This window comes from Sorghum bicolor, chromosome 4 (assembly GCF_000003195.3).
Source record: "Sorghum bicolor cultivar BTx623 chromosome 4, Sorghum_bicolor_NCBIv3, whole genome shotgun sequence".
Taxonomy (NCBI): Eukaryota; Viridiplantae; Streptophyta; class Magnoliopsida; order Poales; family Poaceae; genus Sorghum; species Sorghum bicolor.
This window is the reverse complement of record NC_012873.2, coordinates 65,266,724-65,283,097: the sequence shown is the minus strand read 5'-3', so window position 1 is coordinate 65,283,097 and position 16,374 is coordinate 65,266,724. Positions and strand designations below refer to the sequence as shown.

General features: G+C 44.3%; 1 protein-coding gene across 2 annotated transcripts; it reads left to right on the top strand.

Annotated features, from left to right (window-relative positions):
* LOC8081935 (growth-regulating factor 1) lies at positions 14,086–16,128 on the top strand. Of its 2 annotated transcripts, none has more exons than XM_002454606.2 (3): positions 14,086–14,562; positions 14,679–15,635; positions 15,749–16,128. In XM_002454606.2, exons 1-3 carry the CDS (start codon positions 14,346–14,348, stop codon positions 15,754–15,756), a joined length of 1,182 nt encoding a protein of 393 aa, XP_002454651.1. In that variant the 5' UTR covers positions 14,086–14,345; the 3' UTR covers positions 15,757–16,128. The 2 variants fall into 2 exon arrangements, with proteins under 2 accessions (XP_002454651.1, XP_021316189.1); XM_021460514.1 differs by having other exon boundaries at positions 14,679–15,644.

Below are 16,374 nucleotides of genomic sequence, written 5' to 3'. Positions count from 1 at the left end.
GCGTCGAAAGAAGAGTCTTGTTTCCGAGCTTGGATTAGAAATTCGGTATGCTTGACTGCCTATCCTTATAGGGTCCGTAGCCTGAGTTCGCTCACGGCAAATGCTGGACAGATTCAGACAGAAAGCCCAACTGGACGTGTCCTATAGCCCAGGGCCCGGCCGAACTTTCAGGACAGTGACCCATCATCCTCCAAAGCCTGCTGCTGCTTCATCAGCGGCAGCCATGCTTTAGCCTACGGAATGGCGCTTTTGACCGGAGATTTTGGAATCTGCAACGCAACGCCAACGCGGGAGGGAAGGCTTTGAGGCAGGAGCCGAGGAAAGAAACGGGCAAATGGCTGCTACAGTGCGCGTTCGTGCGTGCGCACAGGGGAAAGGACTTTGCCCCGTGGGGCGGTGGCAGGCGGCCCGCAGGGGCGCAGTGAATGTGCCTGCCACAAGTACCAGCACCACCAAGCGAGTGGTCGTCACACTGCCCGTCTGCCCCTACCTCCTGCAGGCTGCAGTCTTTCTGACCGTCCCTTCCGGCTCAGCCGCTGCATGTGCCGCTGCGCAGCGCAGGGTCGCCATGCCGCAGACCGCGCTACAAAGCGAGACGCAGTCAGGCAGAAGCCGGCAGGCAACCGCGCTCGTCACCCGTGTCCGTGTGTGTACCGGGACGCGTCCGGACCGGTGCGATGGGGGTATCGACTGACGCCTGACCGCGGCGCAGCTGCGCTTGGAAAGGCGCTGCCCTGCCTGTCCGACATGACTGCCTCCTGATGCCCCCGCTCCCTTCTCACCGGCCACGTTGTTCTCACCGGAAGGCGACCAGGACCGCGGTCCGCGGATCCTCTGTGGTAGGGACGTGTAGTACTCCGTAGGGGCGTAGGGGTGTTGTGAACAGGTGGGCACGCACGTCGTCTAGCTACACCGCACCAACCAGCGTCGCGGCCGGCCGTTGCGAATCAGCTGCCTAGATCACGCCCTTTCGAGTGTGAGTGGGATGATGGATGCGCCGTGGTCCTTGGCCATAGGCCCTGGACCTCAAGCGGTAGCAGCTGAGCGAGCAGCCAATGGCTGATACCGGGGAGTCATCATCAGACGAGCAGGGTTGCCGGCAACAAGAGCCCGCCCGTTTGCTGACATGGGTCATTGCCGCGCTCCTGCCGACTGTCCCCACACGGAGCAGGTTTTCCGGCGGCCGTGCGCGCCCACTGTGACACAGACACCGTCGTCGTCCCCCCCTTCGCTCGTGCTGCGCTGCGCGGCGCGGCGCGAACTCATCTCCCACCGATCTCGCTTCCATGCACATTCGAGTGTTTCCAACAACGCTCCTTTTTTTTTCAGGTCGTGGATGCTGAAACGCTCGTCGATCCAGCCTCCACTCGTCACGCTCAGGTGCGCGGGTGGTTGGGCCCTTGCCTTGCCGTCTTGGCATCTTTTCTTGGCCGGTGGCGGTCCTTTGGTGCATCACTGCATCTCTGGTTGCTTGCTGAATGTATGCCCATCTTTAATTTCTCCTTTCTCACCTTTGCGCACTGCGCGCAACAGTGTTTGGAGCGGCGCTTTGTATCGCTGGACTGTAGCGCTCTGCAGTCCGTACGCTGCATCCATGGGTCATGTATACATCTCATCGCAGGGAATCCCTGCCCACGCCCTCCCGCTTGAGCACAGTCTGAAGATGATGCATTTCTGAGCACGCCATTCCCTCTATCCTTGAAAGTGTCGTCTTTTATTTTCAGATCTCTTGTTTAACCTTTAATCTTATTTAAAACGTATACAATATGTGATCTACGTATATGGAGCAAGATGTGATATGATGAAGAATCTTGAGTTGAACAATTTTCAGATCGTCGTCGCCGTTATTGGTTTGGGTCGCTACGCCCCTACACTAGCCCAACACCCCCACCCACCATGGGGCATCTCCATTACAACTGGCCACAGGCCGGCTCTGCCCGGCAGCGGCAGCAAAAGCGACGGGGAATGGGGGAGAGACTGCATGCGTCTGTGACCGCGCTGCCAGCGTCCGTCCAAGCATCCGTGCATGACAACAGCACACTTGCGGGCACTGGCTGACGGCTGACCTGACCAGACCGGAAGCGTGCAGGCCGTGCAGGCATGCATGCGCGCGCTGCAGGCAGCAGCGGCAGCGAGTGACCGGTCCTGATGTCGTAGGCAGAGGCCAGAGGAGGCGTCAGCGAGGCGAGCGCTGCTGCTGCTGCTGGCCGGCTGGGAGCGAGAGCCTGCCTGGAGGACGTACAGTACGAATGGTCTCCGCGACATGGGCGCAGGCGTGCAGTCACTGAACGTATGCCATGCATCTGTTCTGCGAAACAACCACCATCTGATCTGACTACCGCTTCTTTGACTTCATCAGCCGGAGAGGAGACTCGTCTCTCCCCTGCATGATCTGTCTACGTATTTGTAAATATAGCGATTAGTGTTTAATAATAGACTGATTAAGTTTAACAAAACCATCTCCTTATATATATATATATATAATATGTAATTAGTTAGGCCTTGTTTAGTTCCGGAAAATTTTGGGAAATCGACACTGTAGCACTTTCGTTTGTATTTGATAAATATTATCCAATTATAGACTAACTAGGCTCAAAAGATTCGTCTCGTCAATTTCGACCAAACTGTGCAATTAGTTTTTATTTTCATCTATATTTAATACTTCATGCATGCGTCTAAAGATTCGATGTGACGAGGAATGTGAAAAATTTTGCAAAATTTTCTGGGAACTAAACAAGGCCTTACTTTTTCAATTTATATGCAATGTTTCATGTATATAGATGTTAGAGCATCTCCAACAACTTAGTAAAATTCACTTGTCAAATCTTGAGTTATAGCAAGTTGCTAATTTGTTTAGCAAAAGAAAAAAGGATGTGTCTCCAATAAGTTGCTATTCTCACTTGGTAAAAATAGAGGATGACAGATGAGACCCGCTCACTTGGTAAAAGAATATGTGTCTCCAACAAGTTGCGCTCGGGATAGCTACTTGGGATAGCAACTTGACAAATCTCGACAGTAGAAACCTCTGGATAGCAACTTGGGAAATTTAGCAACTTGAGATAAGGAGTTGTTGGAGGAGGATTTTTATGCTTTTAGCAAATTTGGTAGGATAACATGTTGAAATACCAAGTCGTTGGAAATGCTCTTATGGAGTCAAAAGTTTATGGGCGACAAGGCCTTGTAGAGTTCTAAAAATTTTTGGGAAAATGAAACTGTAGCACTTTCATTTTATTTGACAAACATTGTTCAATCATAGAGTAACTAGGTTTAAAAAATTTGTCGTCTCACGATTTACAGGCAGACTGTGTAATTAGTTTTTATTTCCATCTATATTTAATGCTCTATGTATGTACCGCAAAATTTAATGTGACAATAAATCTTAAAAAAATAGTTTTTAGGGTGGCCTAAAACATGCCCTGAGAGCCGGAGAGGAGACGCCGCGAGGCAAGCCCAACAGCCAGGCAAGGGGCCCTCCAGCCTTCACTCTCCTGAGTCCTGACACATGCACAAGACACTCCCTCCCAGCTTCGTGAGGAGACAAAAACATGTGCTCTGACTGCGAGCGAGCGAGCGAGTGATGCTCGCTGCAGATGTTGCAGACTTGCGGTGCTGCGTGGCCCGGTGATGCGGTTTTCCCACTCCCTTCCGTGATGCGTTTTTTTCCACTGCCTTCTTGCTCGTTTCCATTTCCTCTGCTGCTGATCTGCGTAGCAAGCAGATCCAGGGGAAGGGAAAACCGAGGTCAAATTTGGGGAAGGGCAGGGTTTGGACACGCACTCAATTGGATCCGGTTCGTGGTTGCTCTGTGGTTCGTGGTTGCTCTTCGGATGGGCAACGACTAGTGGCCCTTTTTGGCAGCATGATGCACTCAGGCATGCTTGAATCATACTACTCCGGTGGCAGGCACAACATGTGCTTCCAATTTTCACCTGTAAAAAACAACAAAACATGTGCCTCTATGTTGAGCCTTGATCAACCACACAGCCTACCAACACACAGAGTGCTTGCTTCATTACCAGCTGCGTTTCAAAAGAAAAAAAAAAAGAATCAAAGTACAGTAGATTTTGCCGGCATAACCGCATATCACATGGTCAAAGACTCAGAGGAACCCTGTACTTGTGATTAGTGGATTGGCTGCGTGAGCCGAAAGAGTCCCGTGCACTCTCAGATTGTACCCTCTCCCTATGTGTTGCAAGATCGATACTACGAAGAATCATAAAAAGTTTTTAAATTTCAGATCAAATTGGGGCCTTGATTAGTTCCACCAAAATCCAAAAAGTCTTCAAAATTTACTGTCATATCGAATCTTGCGTCACATGCATGGAGCACTAAAAGTAAATAAAAAAATAACTAATTGCATATTTACCTCTAAATTGCGAGACGAATCTTTTAAACCTAATTAGTATATAATTGAATAATATTTGTCACAGCCTAATTAGTATCTAAAAAGTGTTCGCAACTAAACAAGTCCTAGACCTGAATCATGCCTCTGCCCTGCCCTGCCCTGCCCTTATCGGTCACAGCCAAAAGGGCGGCCTCGTCACTCATCTGACTTCCCTTCTGCTCCACGCAGCAGGAATCAGACGAGAACATCAAGGGTAAGCGCCAGCTTGTGATCAGTTCGCAAATGGACAGTACTCTACTGTACAGCTTTAAGCGCCAGCTTGTGATCAGTTCGTAAGTGGAAACAAACCAACAAATATTACTGTAATTTTCTTTATTATATTCAGTAATTCTGTAAATATTATTTTTTACGGAGGAAGCAGTACTATACTCCTACAGTACATTTCTGTTTACCTTCGCTAATGGGTCAAGGCACATCATCATTATGTGGCAGAGTAACTAGTGTTTCGCTGTGTGTGTTGTCTGATGAGCACCAAAAGTGGCCCACAGTTGGAGGCCCATCATCGGTTGGTGTCAGCGAGCAGCCGAGCATCCCACCTTTTCTCCAAACTTTGACCAGTCAGGTACGGCTTGCAGTTTCTGAAGCCTATTAATTATTGTGCGTAACCCTACCATGGGCGAGAAAAAGCCTCAATAATGACGACGCTAAAACTGGTCGTTGTTTGTAGAACAACACCTTTTTTCCTGTAATAATGTTGTGCTTAGGATGGGTGTCACTGTACTCATTTGGGAAAGATTGTTCTTCGCACTGTGCTTTTGCCCCCAAAAGTTTGGCGATCTTTTCACAACGATAGAGGAGCCTGTGGTACTAGCCTGCTCTATTTTTTCTTTTAAAAATAAGTTCTATTGAGGTTACAACAACGTAGTACTCCTTATAATATTCTCTAAATGTCTTCTACTTCCGCCATCCCAAATTATTGACATTACCATAGAAAGTCAAAGAATCTTAAATTTGACAAAAATTATATCATAAAATAATAATATTTATGATACCAACTAAGTATCATTAAATTGATTATTAATTATATCTTCAAAATATACCTATTTGATGTTATAAAAAAAAGTAATTTTTCTATAACTTTAGTCAACTTAAGATTTGTTGACTCTTTAAGATTCTTAAATGACTTATGATTTGGAATTGAGTAGTAGCTTCTCTGCAGGAGGGATAGCCTAAAAGTTCAGCTTGTAATGGTCACATTATGATTGTTCGCTAATGCTTTGCAGTTGGTTATTACTCCTATATTTTTCGCGTCGTTACATGCTAACATTAGTACGAGCACTAAGGGTATGAATAGTAAAAAATAATTACTCACTCTCTCACTCGATCTTTAACCATAGTACATGCATGCATGCTTAAATTTGTACTCACTCTCTCACTCGATCTTTAAACACAGTACATGCATGCATACTTACTACCCCGCTTAAAATGTAATATAAATATGTTACATAAATCTTTTATGTATTTGAGAAAAAAAACTTATTGTAAATTATAATTCTAGAAAACATGTAGGTCGAACTAGCTCGAGTTTAATCAAATTTATAGTAAATTATATTAATATTTATGTATCTGGATAAATATTATGAATCTTATTCTATAACTATTTTGTTTGTGAGTGTTAGTACTTTTTTATGCAATTTTAGTCAAAATTCAAACCATTTAATTCCTAAAAAATGAGATTTTTTTTAAATATAGACGGAGGGGGTACCTTGCTTAGTTCATAATTTTAAAATTTGTAACTCAATGATTTTAAAAAAATATTTGTGCACACGAAATAAGGCTGACAGAACCGTCACATCAGAAGTCAGGGAACGTGGGGCATTACCGTTGTCGGTGTTTGTAGACCGTACCGTTGTCAGTGTTTGGAGACCCTACCGTTATATTAAATTTTACGATATATACATAAAACATTAATTATAAATAGAAAAAATTTAATTGCACAATTTATTTATAAATTGTGTGATAAATTTTTTAATCTTAATTACTGGACAATATTTGTCAAATAATCCTAGAATAAACGGTGTTGCGACGAGCCATGAGCTATCACATCTGTCGGGGAAAGAAACAGCAGGGCGCTGCGGGAACGAACCAACAAGCTATCATCGTCTGCTGCTGCCTGGGTCCCTGCACTTTCGGCTTTACTTTTATGGGCGACAAATATCTTCACTTGTACAAGAATACGTACAGTAATGTCTTAACAGGGTGATCGTATGCATAAAAAGATATTTGCAGACATGATTGCAGCAATGCACTAGTACTATACTCTCATCTCCAGCGGTAGGAGAACATCTCAATCACAAAACTAGTTAGCTATGATTTTTAAGTGTTTTAAACGGTTTCATCTCCGAATAAGAAAATCTCACCCATAATATCTCCTCTAATATTTAGGACCAATTTATCATTTGGAGCCAATTTCTTCTATTCTTTTTTCTCTACCCTTCTTGCCCCACAATCTCTGAGCCCCGCATGCTTTTCGTTCCTTCTCTTCCGCCGCCACTCATCTTCCTCGCCGCCGTCCGTTGTCGCCACTCACCCTTTCCTATGCTCCTCCATATTGGTCGATCCTCCACCACTTCTCCGCTATCGTCGCCTTGTTTGTTGGGCACGTCGCCAAGCCCAATAATCTACACAAGGTGCTGCTCGCCGTTGCCAACATTGGAGAGCACTCCGAGACTATCGTTGGAATTTGCCAAGCGTGTCGTACCGCTCGTATTGGGGGGGTTGAGCCTATGTCCCTCATCTTTGAAGTGCTGAGGGCTACATTTTGAAGGGTTAAGGTAAGAATTTGCTTATTGAGGATGAGGTTGCGGTACTTCATCTTGAACTTTCTAGGGTGAAATATTTCATCCGCAAATTATCAAACCGGATATTCTACCTCTGAATTTTCAAAACCGGTCAAATAATCCCCTCGAGTGGTTTAGAGGGTGGTTTTGTTTTTTTTCTTTTTTATTTATTTCCGCTGAATCTTTAAAAAATCATAATAAATCACAGAAAAATCATAAAATAAAAATTCAAATTTTTGTACTTCCAGTGAATATATAATATGTTATACTTTAGTACAAAATTTTTCCTTATAGCTTTAAATCTCGGTTTTTTTAATTAATTCGAATAATTTCTATACCTAGTATCATGTATTCATGTGTCCTGTAGCTATCGAAAAGCCTGTGGCAGAGTCTACGCGACGACACATGTTTCAAATAGAAGGGCAGGCATGCAGGAACAGCGACGAAAAGCCTGCGTCGTGTGTGAGCATACTCTGTACATGGCACGACGTCTCCTCTAGCCTTGTTTTACCAAATTTTTAGATTCTCAGCACATTAAATTTTAGGGCACATATATAAAATATTAAATATAAATACAAATAATTAATTATATAGTTTATTTATAAATTGTAAGATAAAACTTTTAAATCTAATTAGTTTATAGTTAGACATTTTTTGTTAAATACAAACGAAACTGTTGTATTACCTATTTTGTAAAAAAAAAAGAAAGAATCAAACAAGGCCTCAGTCCTCGCTGCGGCGTCAGGAGTCGTTGCACGCGTACTCAAGGCTGTCTTCTTTTACCGCTTGCTTTCGCGCAGGCTCGGCAGCGGCAGCAAGAAGCTTTGCCTTTGCTTTGAACGGAACGACAAAGGAGAAAAAAAAACAAGGACATACTATATGGGTAATCCTACACGACAGTAGGTGTGCTAGGAAATGCTTTTGTTTATGAGTTTCCGTAGTGTCTCATTTTCGTTTGAAATTGACAATTATTATTCAATCACAGATTAATTAGTTTTAAAATATTTATCTTGCAAATTATAGGTAACTATATATTTTTGTATTTATATTTAATGTTCCACGCATATCTACAAAGATTTGAGCCTTGTTTAGTTACATTTTCTTTTTGCAAAATAGACATTATAGCACTTTCATTTGCATGTGACAAATATTGTCTAATTATAAACTAACTAAACTCAAAAAAATTTGTTTCGTAAATTATAGGCAAACTGTGCAACTAGTTACGTTTTTAATCTACGTTTAATGTTTCATGCATGTACTCCAAGGTTCGATGTGATACTGAAAAAATGGCATTCTTTTTTTGAACTAAGGGCATGCTTATATCTTTTTTATTTGCACTTTGTTTATATTTGACAAACATTATCTAATCATGGACTAACTAGTTTTAAAAGATTCTTCCCGCGATTTACAGATAAATTGTACAATTAGTTATTTTTTGTTTATATTTAATGCTTCATAGATGTGCCATAATATTTGATTCGATGAATCTTATAAACTTTTGAGTTTCTAAGTACATATAAATAAGGCTTTGATATGATTGAAAAGTTTTTAAAAGAATTTAGGCCCTGTTTAGTTCCCATTCAAAAAATTTTCATTCATCCCATCGAATCTTTGGACACATGCATGGAACATTAAATGTAGATAAAAATAAACTAATTACATAGTTTGGTTAAAAATTGCGAGACGAATATTTTAAGCCTAGTTACTCCATGATTAGCCTTAAGTGCTATAGTAACCCACATGTGCTAATGACAGATTAATTATGCTTACTAGATTTGTCTTGCAGTTTCCAGACGAGCTATGTAATTTTTTTTTATTAGTTTCTAAAAACCTTTCTCGACATCCTTCCGACATAGGCCTTGTTTACTTCCCAAATTTGGCTAGTTCCGAAAAATTTTGGGAAATGGACACTGTAGCACTTTTGTTTGTATTTGACAAATATTGTCCAATCATGGACTAACTAGACTCAAAAGATTCGTCTCGTCAATTTCGACCAAACTGTGCAATTAGTTTTTATTTTCGTCTATATTTAATACTTCATGCATGTGTCTAAAGATTCGATGTGACGGGAAATGTGAAAAATTTTGCAAAATTTTCTAGGAAGTAAACAAGGCCCTTGTTTAGTTCCGAAAACTGAAAAGTTTTCGGAACTGTAGCATTTTCGTTTGTTTGTGGTAAATATTGTCCAATCATAGACTAACTAAAGTCAAAGGATTCGTCTCGTGATTTACAGTCAAACTGTGTGATTAGTTTTTATTTTCGTCTATATTTAATGCTTCATGCATGTACCGCAAGATTCGATGTGAGAGGGAATCTTGAAAACTTTTTGGATTTTGGGGTGAACTAAACAAGGCCAAATTGTAAAATTGCTACAGTAACTCTTTCGTTTGTATGTGACAAATATTGTCCAACCATAGACTAACTAGGCTCAAAAGATTCATCTCCTAAATTTCAACCAAACTGTACAATTAGTTTTTATTTCCGTCTATATTTAATACTTCATGCATGTGTCTAAATATTCGATGTGATGTGGAATCTTGAAAAATTTTTGTTTTGGGTGGAAGTAAACAAGGCCATATCCGATGTAACAAAAAAAATTCAACTCTAATCTAAACAGGTCCTTAGGCTAAACAGTGGCTTTGTTTATGAGTTTCCGTAAGGCTGGCCGCTTGTCCGCCACAGTCACAGTCATTGACAACAGCAACAAAAGGCAGAAGGCCATGCCACTACCTGCAGGCTTCAGAGCAGAGATCAGGGATGGGTCCTGTGATCCTGTCCCCCCCCCCCCCCCCCCCCCCCACCCCCCCACTGGCCGCGTTACGCATCCCAAAAACCTGTACTCCAAGCCTGCAGGCAGGCTTCAGAGCAGCCTAGCACCAGTGCACCACGACGTGTGATTTTCCTGAAATAAACAGGTCTTACGACAACAAATGGCATTACGCTTTGTAAGTGGGAGTACGAGTAGTACTCTTTTGTTTTCCTGCTAACGGATACAGTAACAGTAGGCATTTGCTACAAAGGCTGGATGTTTTGGCTGCAAACAGGCATTTGACCACGGGATGCCCCGTGCTTGCACCTTGCACGACGGGTGCCCGCAGGCTGCAGCACCACCTGATTACCTGAAGGTGGCCACTGTAGCAGGGGAGAGTCGGGGTACTGGCTGAGCAACAGTACATACAAATTCTGGAATCTTATGTATAGGTACAGTACAGGTCAGGTACACGTAGGAGTACCCTCCGTCCATGATTAATGAACGTCTCGTTTCCAAAAAAGACAAAATTTTTAAATTTGATCGAATATATATAAATATAAAAATATATTAATCTTGATTATATGTAATATATATCATTAAATTAAGTAAGAATTAAATTTCCTTAGTAAGACCTTGTTTAGTTCTAAATTTTTGTAGTAAAATAAGTATGGTAATATTTTCGTTTGTATTTAATAAATATTACTTAATTATGTATTAACCAGATTTAAAATTTATCTTGTTAATTACAAATGAAGTGTATAATTTGTTATTGTTCTTGTCTGTGGAGAGAGGGAATTTGTTTGTGGAGAGAGGGAGTACTATTATACTATTGGTGGGCGAGAAACCGTGGGGGTGGGCCAGTGTGGTGGGTGGCTGCAGGCTATCTGCGTGGGATGTCAGAGTCTGCCTGTCTCGGTGTCTGCACTCAGACTTCCCCTCAAAGCCTCACTGCCACGCCCACCTGCAGGCTGCAGCCTGCAGAGTTGCAGTCAATAAATAATGCCAACAACTGTCGCAATACAGATCTATCATAATTTCTATAAACCTTAATTACAGTGTCATTTAAGTATTTTACTAATATGGTAATATAGTTATTTAAGAAACTATATATAAATTAGAAACTATATCTACACAAAATTCAAGACATGAAATGATATGATTGGCTAAGAATGGAGAGAGAATGAATGTGATTGAATCTAAAAATATTATATAGAAATTATCCATTATGATCATAATTTTTATATATATAGTGTCTATAAAATTTAATAGGTATAAAAACTTAATATTCCATAGAAATTTAATATGTAGTTTCCATCATTCGAAGTGCCCTAATATTTCAAGTAGGCCCGCCGCGCGCTCTCCAGCACTGCACCTGTTTGCTTTGGCATTGCCATGGCAATGGCACCGTACTTGCTCGGTAAACTTGACTACTCGGTGCGTATAAAAATATAATAATATTTATCATATATAATATATATTATTAAGTTTGAAGATGAAATAATTTTTTATAATATACTTACTTATAAATAGAAATATTGATGTTATTTAATATATTTGTAGACGAAGGAAGTAGATTCTTGCTGCTCCTCGCAATGCGAAATCCTAGAGTTTGAATCCGAGGAATTTTGGAATCGAGTATTTTTTTCGTATGAAAACACTTGCTTTCCTTTGTGAAATTGAGGAAATAAAACATTCAACTTTTCCTACGTGTGAATGAAGAAATGAGTAAGCACTTGTTCACTAGAATATAGGAATATACGTATTCTCTGCGTCCAAACATGCCTTGTATAATATTCCCACAATTCCAAACTGGTCCCTAATGGGGCTGTGGAGCCTTCCTCACTGCACCTGCTGTTTTCACACGGGAATTGTCACTCTTTCAGTGCTCGTGCTCCTGTTGTGTGTAGAGTAGCAGCAATAAACGACATGCTCTGTTTGGTTACAACGGAGTATTTGCTACGTGGCCTAATGGGAAGCACAACATTTCTTTTGCATTGGAACATTTCTGATTCCTATAGAAATATACTAAAGATGTTCGATTAAACTAGTGCGGCTGCACATAGTGTTACTATTAGGAGTACAATAAGGCCATGTTTGGTTACCTATGATTTTTCTTATCACCCATCACATTGAATATTTGGACACATGCATGAAGTACTAAATATATACTACTATTTACAAAACTAAAAACACAGCTAAAGAATAATTTGTGAGACAAATTTTTTAAGCCTAATTAATCCATAATTGGACAATAATTATCAGATAAAATAAAAATGTACAGTACCTATTAAATTTTAACACCCCCAATAAACACCCTCTAAGCGTGTGGCTTTAGCAAGAACCACAACGATCGCTTTATGAATTGACATCGCCACTGTCGCTAGCATACTGTGTGACAGACTATATGGAGATAGGGCCCTATTAGTGGCTGATCCAGGATGGTTACAAAGGGGAGACTAAATAGTGAACATATAAAATTAAAGCTAGGGATTAATAAAAAATTAATATTAATTAACATTAATTTAATAGATAAATCCGACTTATAGGGGGGTGGAGCCCACCCAACGCCCCCTTTTATCCGCCCTGGGCTCTATGACTTGAGGGTTATTTAGTTGCTAGCTATAATTTATGTAAAGTCTCATAAGGTCTTGTTTAGTTGTTTTCCAAAATTTTTTCACGACACGGTAACAATTTCGTTTGTTTGTGTTAATTATTGTTTAGTTATGGACTAACTAGACTTAAAAGATTCGTCTTGTAAATTTCGACCAAACTGTACAATTAGTTTTTATTTTTATTTATATTTAATACTTCATGCATGTGTCTAAAGATTCGATGTGACGGAAAATCTTGAAAAAATTTTAGATTTTGGGTGGAAGTGAACAAGGTCTAAGTTATCACCAACTAAACACTTATCAATTTGATGTTTAATTGATAATAAATTTTAGGGGATTTACATGTCATATAGAGTAAAAAATCACACGTAAAATTTGGGTACCGAGGGCGCCTAAGAGCAAGGACAATAATAGAGCAAGTGCTTGACTATAAGCCAAATGATTAGAGCCAAGTTATACAATAAGTTGTTTCATACTTGTCTCTAAAACACATTCTCTTTCCTATTTCTTCTCACAACATTTGCTATTTGGACCCACTACTATCTATGCATACGTGCCCAACTTGGTGCTTACATAAGAGCCAAGTTATCATCTCTCTCCTCTCTTATCTTCTCCACATCAGCATTAGCTTGGCTATAAGCCCATTATTGTACCTGCTCTAATGTTTCGTTCGCTGACGCGGCAGACTTACGCCGTCTCCGTAGCCGCGGCTGGGCGCTGTTTCGTTGGAGGCTTTTTGCACCCTCGGCCTTGTTAAGATGTGATTTTTTTATTATGCTAATATTTTCGTTTGTTTTTTACAAATATTATTTAATCATAGATTAATTATGGTTAAAAGATTTGTCTCATGATTTATAGATAAACTATAAAATTAGTTTTTGTTTTCGTATATATTTAATGTTTAATATATATGTCACAAGATTTGATTATTAACGATGAATTCTGAAAATTTTTTGGTTTTTGCACGAACAAAAGCCCTTTTCTTCGCCTCGTAGCAGTTGGCCAAAACGTCGGGGGCAAACGGCCATCGGATTGGCAACGGCCTTGGTTCCGTGGACGGGCACGGGCACGGGCGCGGCGCGGCTGAGCGGGGCCGGGTCGGCACTCGTCACTCGGCAGCCGCCCCGGACGCCGGACTTCTTCGCCGTACAGCCTGTGCGGCCGCTGCGCACACAGCAGATTCTGCAGCGCGGACTCTGCATCTTGACTGACCGGTCGCCTGCCTGCACGCCTGTCTGCATCGTCCAAGACACTGACCGGTCGCGCTGCCGCGCCCAGTACCTGCACGGCACGTCCCGTCTGCTCCGATGATGACACCGAGTACAGTACGTGACGGGTTTAGCGTAAGCCGTCCGCGTCTCAAGAAGCCAACAACAGCCGTTGGATCGGAGAATCGGTGGTCCGTGGCCGTCGGTCGTGTGGCCCAAACCTCTTGCGGCCCAACAATTCACACGCGCCGATGCCCTCGCCAAGGCCAGCTCGCGCGATCCCAGCCTGCCACTGCGACTACAAATACCCCTTGCCCATGGACCTCACGTCCTCACCGAAGTGCTCAGTACTCCTCTCGCTAGTCGCTACTGCCTCCGTCTCTCCACCCTACAGCCTCGTCCCGGCACATCAACTCGCTTACGCTACCACCGCCAGCACACACCCAGGCCGCAGCGCCGCGCTCCGTTCACCTCCTCTTACGCGCGGTGCCCTACCGGCGCGCGGTGTCTGGCTAGAATCTTGGTGGTCGTTCGCAGGGGTAGCCAAGCTATCTAGCTAGCTCGGAAAGCGGCCGGCCGCGCGCGGAGATGATGATGATGAGCGGTCGAGCGGGCGGCGGCGCCACCGCGGGGCGGTACCCGTTCACGGCGTCGCAGTGGCAGGAGCTGGAGCACCAGGCGCTCATCTACAAGTGCCTGGCGTCTGGCAAGCCCATCCCGTCCTACCTCATGCCGCCGCTCCGCCGCATCCTCGACTCCGCCCTCGCCACGTCGCCGTCCCTCGCCTTCCCGCCGCAACCCTCGTGTACGCATCCTCCTCCTCCTTGTTTTCTTTTCTTGTACATATCGTGTCCGTTCACGTCCGCGTTGCCAGTTTCTGTTGGCACGACAGCCTGAGATGGCGGTTGTTTTTGCATGCAGTGGGGTGGGGCTGTTTCGGGATGGGCTTCAGCAGGAAGCCCGACGAGGACCCGGAGCCCGGCCGGTGCCGGCGGACGGACGGCAAGAAGTGGCGCTGCTCCAAGGAGGCGTACCCGGACTCCAAGTACTGCGAGAAGCACATGCACCGGGGCAAGAACCGTTCAAGAAAGCCTGTGGAAATGTCCTTGGCCACACCGGCGCCGGCCTCTGCGGTGTCCTCCGCCACAAGCGCCACAGCCGCCGCCGCCGCCGCCACCACCACCACCTCGTCGCCAGCACCGTCCTACCGCCCAGCGCCCACCTCGCACGACGCCTCGCCGTACCACGCGCTGTACGGCGGCGGCAGTCCGTACTCGGCGTCGGCGCGTCCCGCCGGTGGCCCCGGCCCGTACCATCATCCCGCGCAGGTGAGCCCCTTCCACCTCCACCTCGAGACCACCCACCCGCACCCGCCGCCGTCCTACTACTCCGTAGACCAGCGGGACTACGCGTACGGGCACGCCACCAAGGAGGTCGTCGGCGAGCACGCCTTCTTCTCCGATGGCGCGGCCGAGCGGGACCGCCAGCATGCCGCCGGCCAGTGGCAGTTCAAGCAGCTCGGGATGGACACGAAGCCGAGCCCCACGTCTCTGTTCCCCGTCGCCGGGTACGGCAACGGCGCTGGTGCGTCGCCGTACGGCGTTGATCTGGGAGCCAAGGAAGACGACGAGGAAGAAAGGCGGCGCCAGCAGCAGCAGCACTGCTTCGTTCTTGGTGCCGACCTGCGGCTGGAGCGGCCGTCGTCGGGCCATGACGCCGCCACCGCGCAGAAGCCGCTCCGGCCCTTCTTTGACGAGTGGCCGCACGAGAAGGGAAACAAGGGTGGGTCATGGATGGGGCTTGACGGCGAGACGCAGCTCTCCATGTCCATCCCCATGGCCGCCAGCGACCTCCCCGTCACCTCCCGCTACCGTAATGGTGCGCACTGTACGTTTTGTTTGCTAACCTGTGACCGTAATGAGTCTGTTAACTTGAGGTCTTGTTCTGATCATCGTTTTTCGTATTTTTGTGCCTGGTATTACAACCTGCAGATGAGTGATGGCCGGAAGAAATATTTTATGGTTGCTACGACCTCGAGGCGAGGCCACATCAAACCTGGAGCTGGAACACGACACGACGCGTGGTTCTTCCCTATGGTGCTGACCCTGAGCTGCCCTCGCCGCCGTTTTCCTCAAGGCCGGCACGGTTTGAAGAACATGGGGGGAAGAACTAATTAAAGCTCCTTAAGAACGATCTTTCCTGTTTCTCCGTTCATCTTTCTCGTTTAGTATTACGTAGTGTTGATTCGAGTGTTATGTTTCCCTGTAATATCAACTGAAGTGCCTGATTTCTCAAGCTGCGTTTGAGCTTCTTCCTGTCAGTGCTTGTATTAGTATCTTGTGAGCGTGCTAAGCTGCTCCAGTTCTGGATTTCCCTTTTCCGCTGTCGGATTCCCCTGCCTGTGATAGTTTGTCACATCTGTGGATTCCGCTCAAAGCAGCTCCAGTTGCCTCCATGGCTTTCTTTATAACTTTCTGCTCAGAGCCTGCAACGAATACAGAACAGTAATCACCATGCTTCACTATTGGTTAGGACAGCGGTAATGACTTCACTGCTTCTATCCTTGCATGCATGCAAACTCTCACTGCTAGGCCTTGTTTAGTTCTAAAAAATTTTA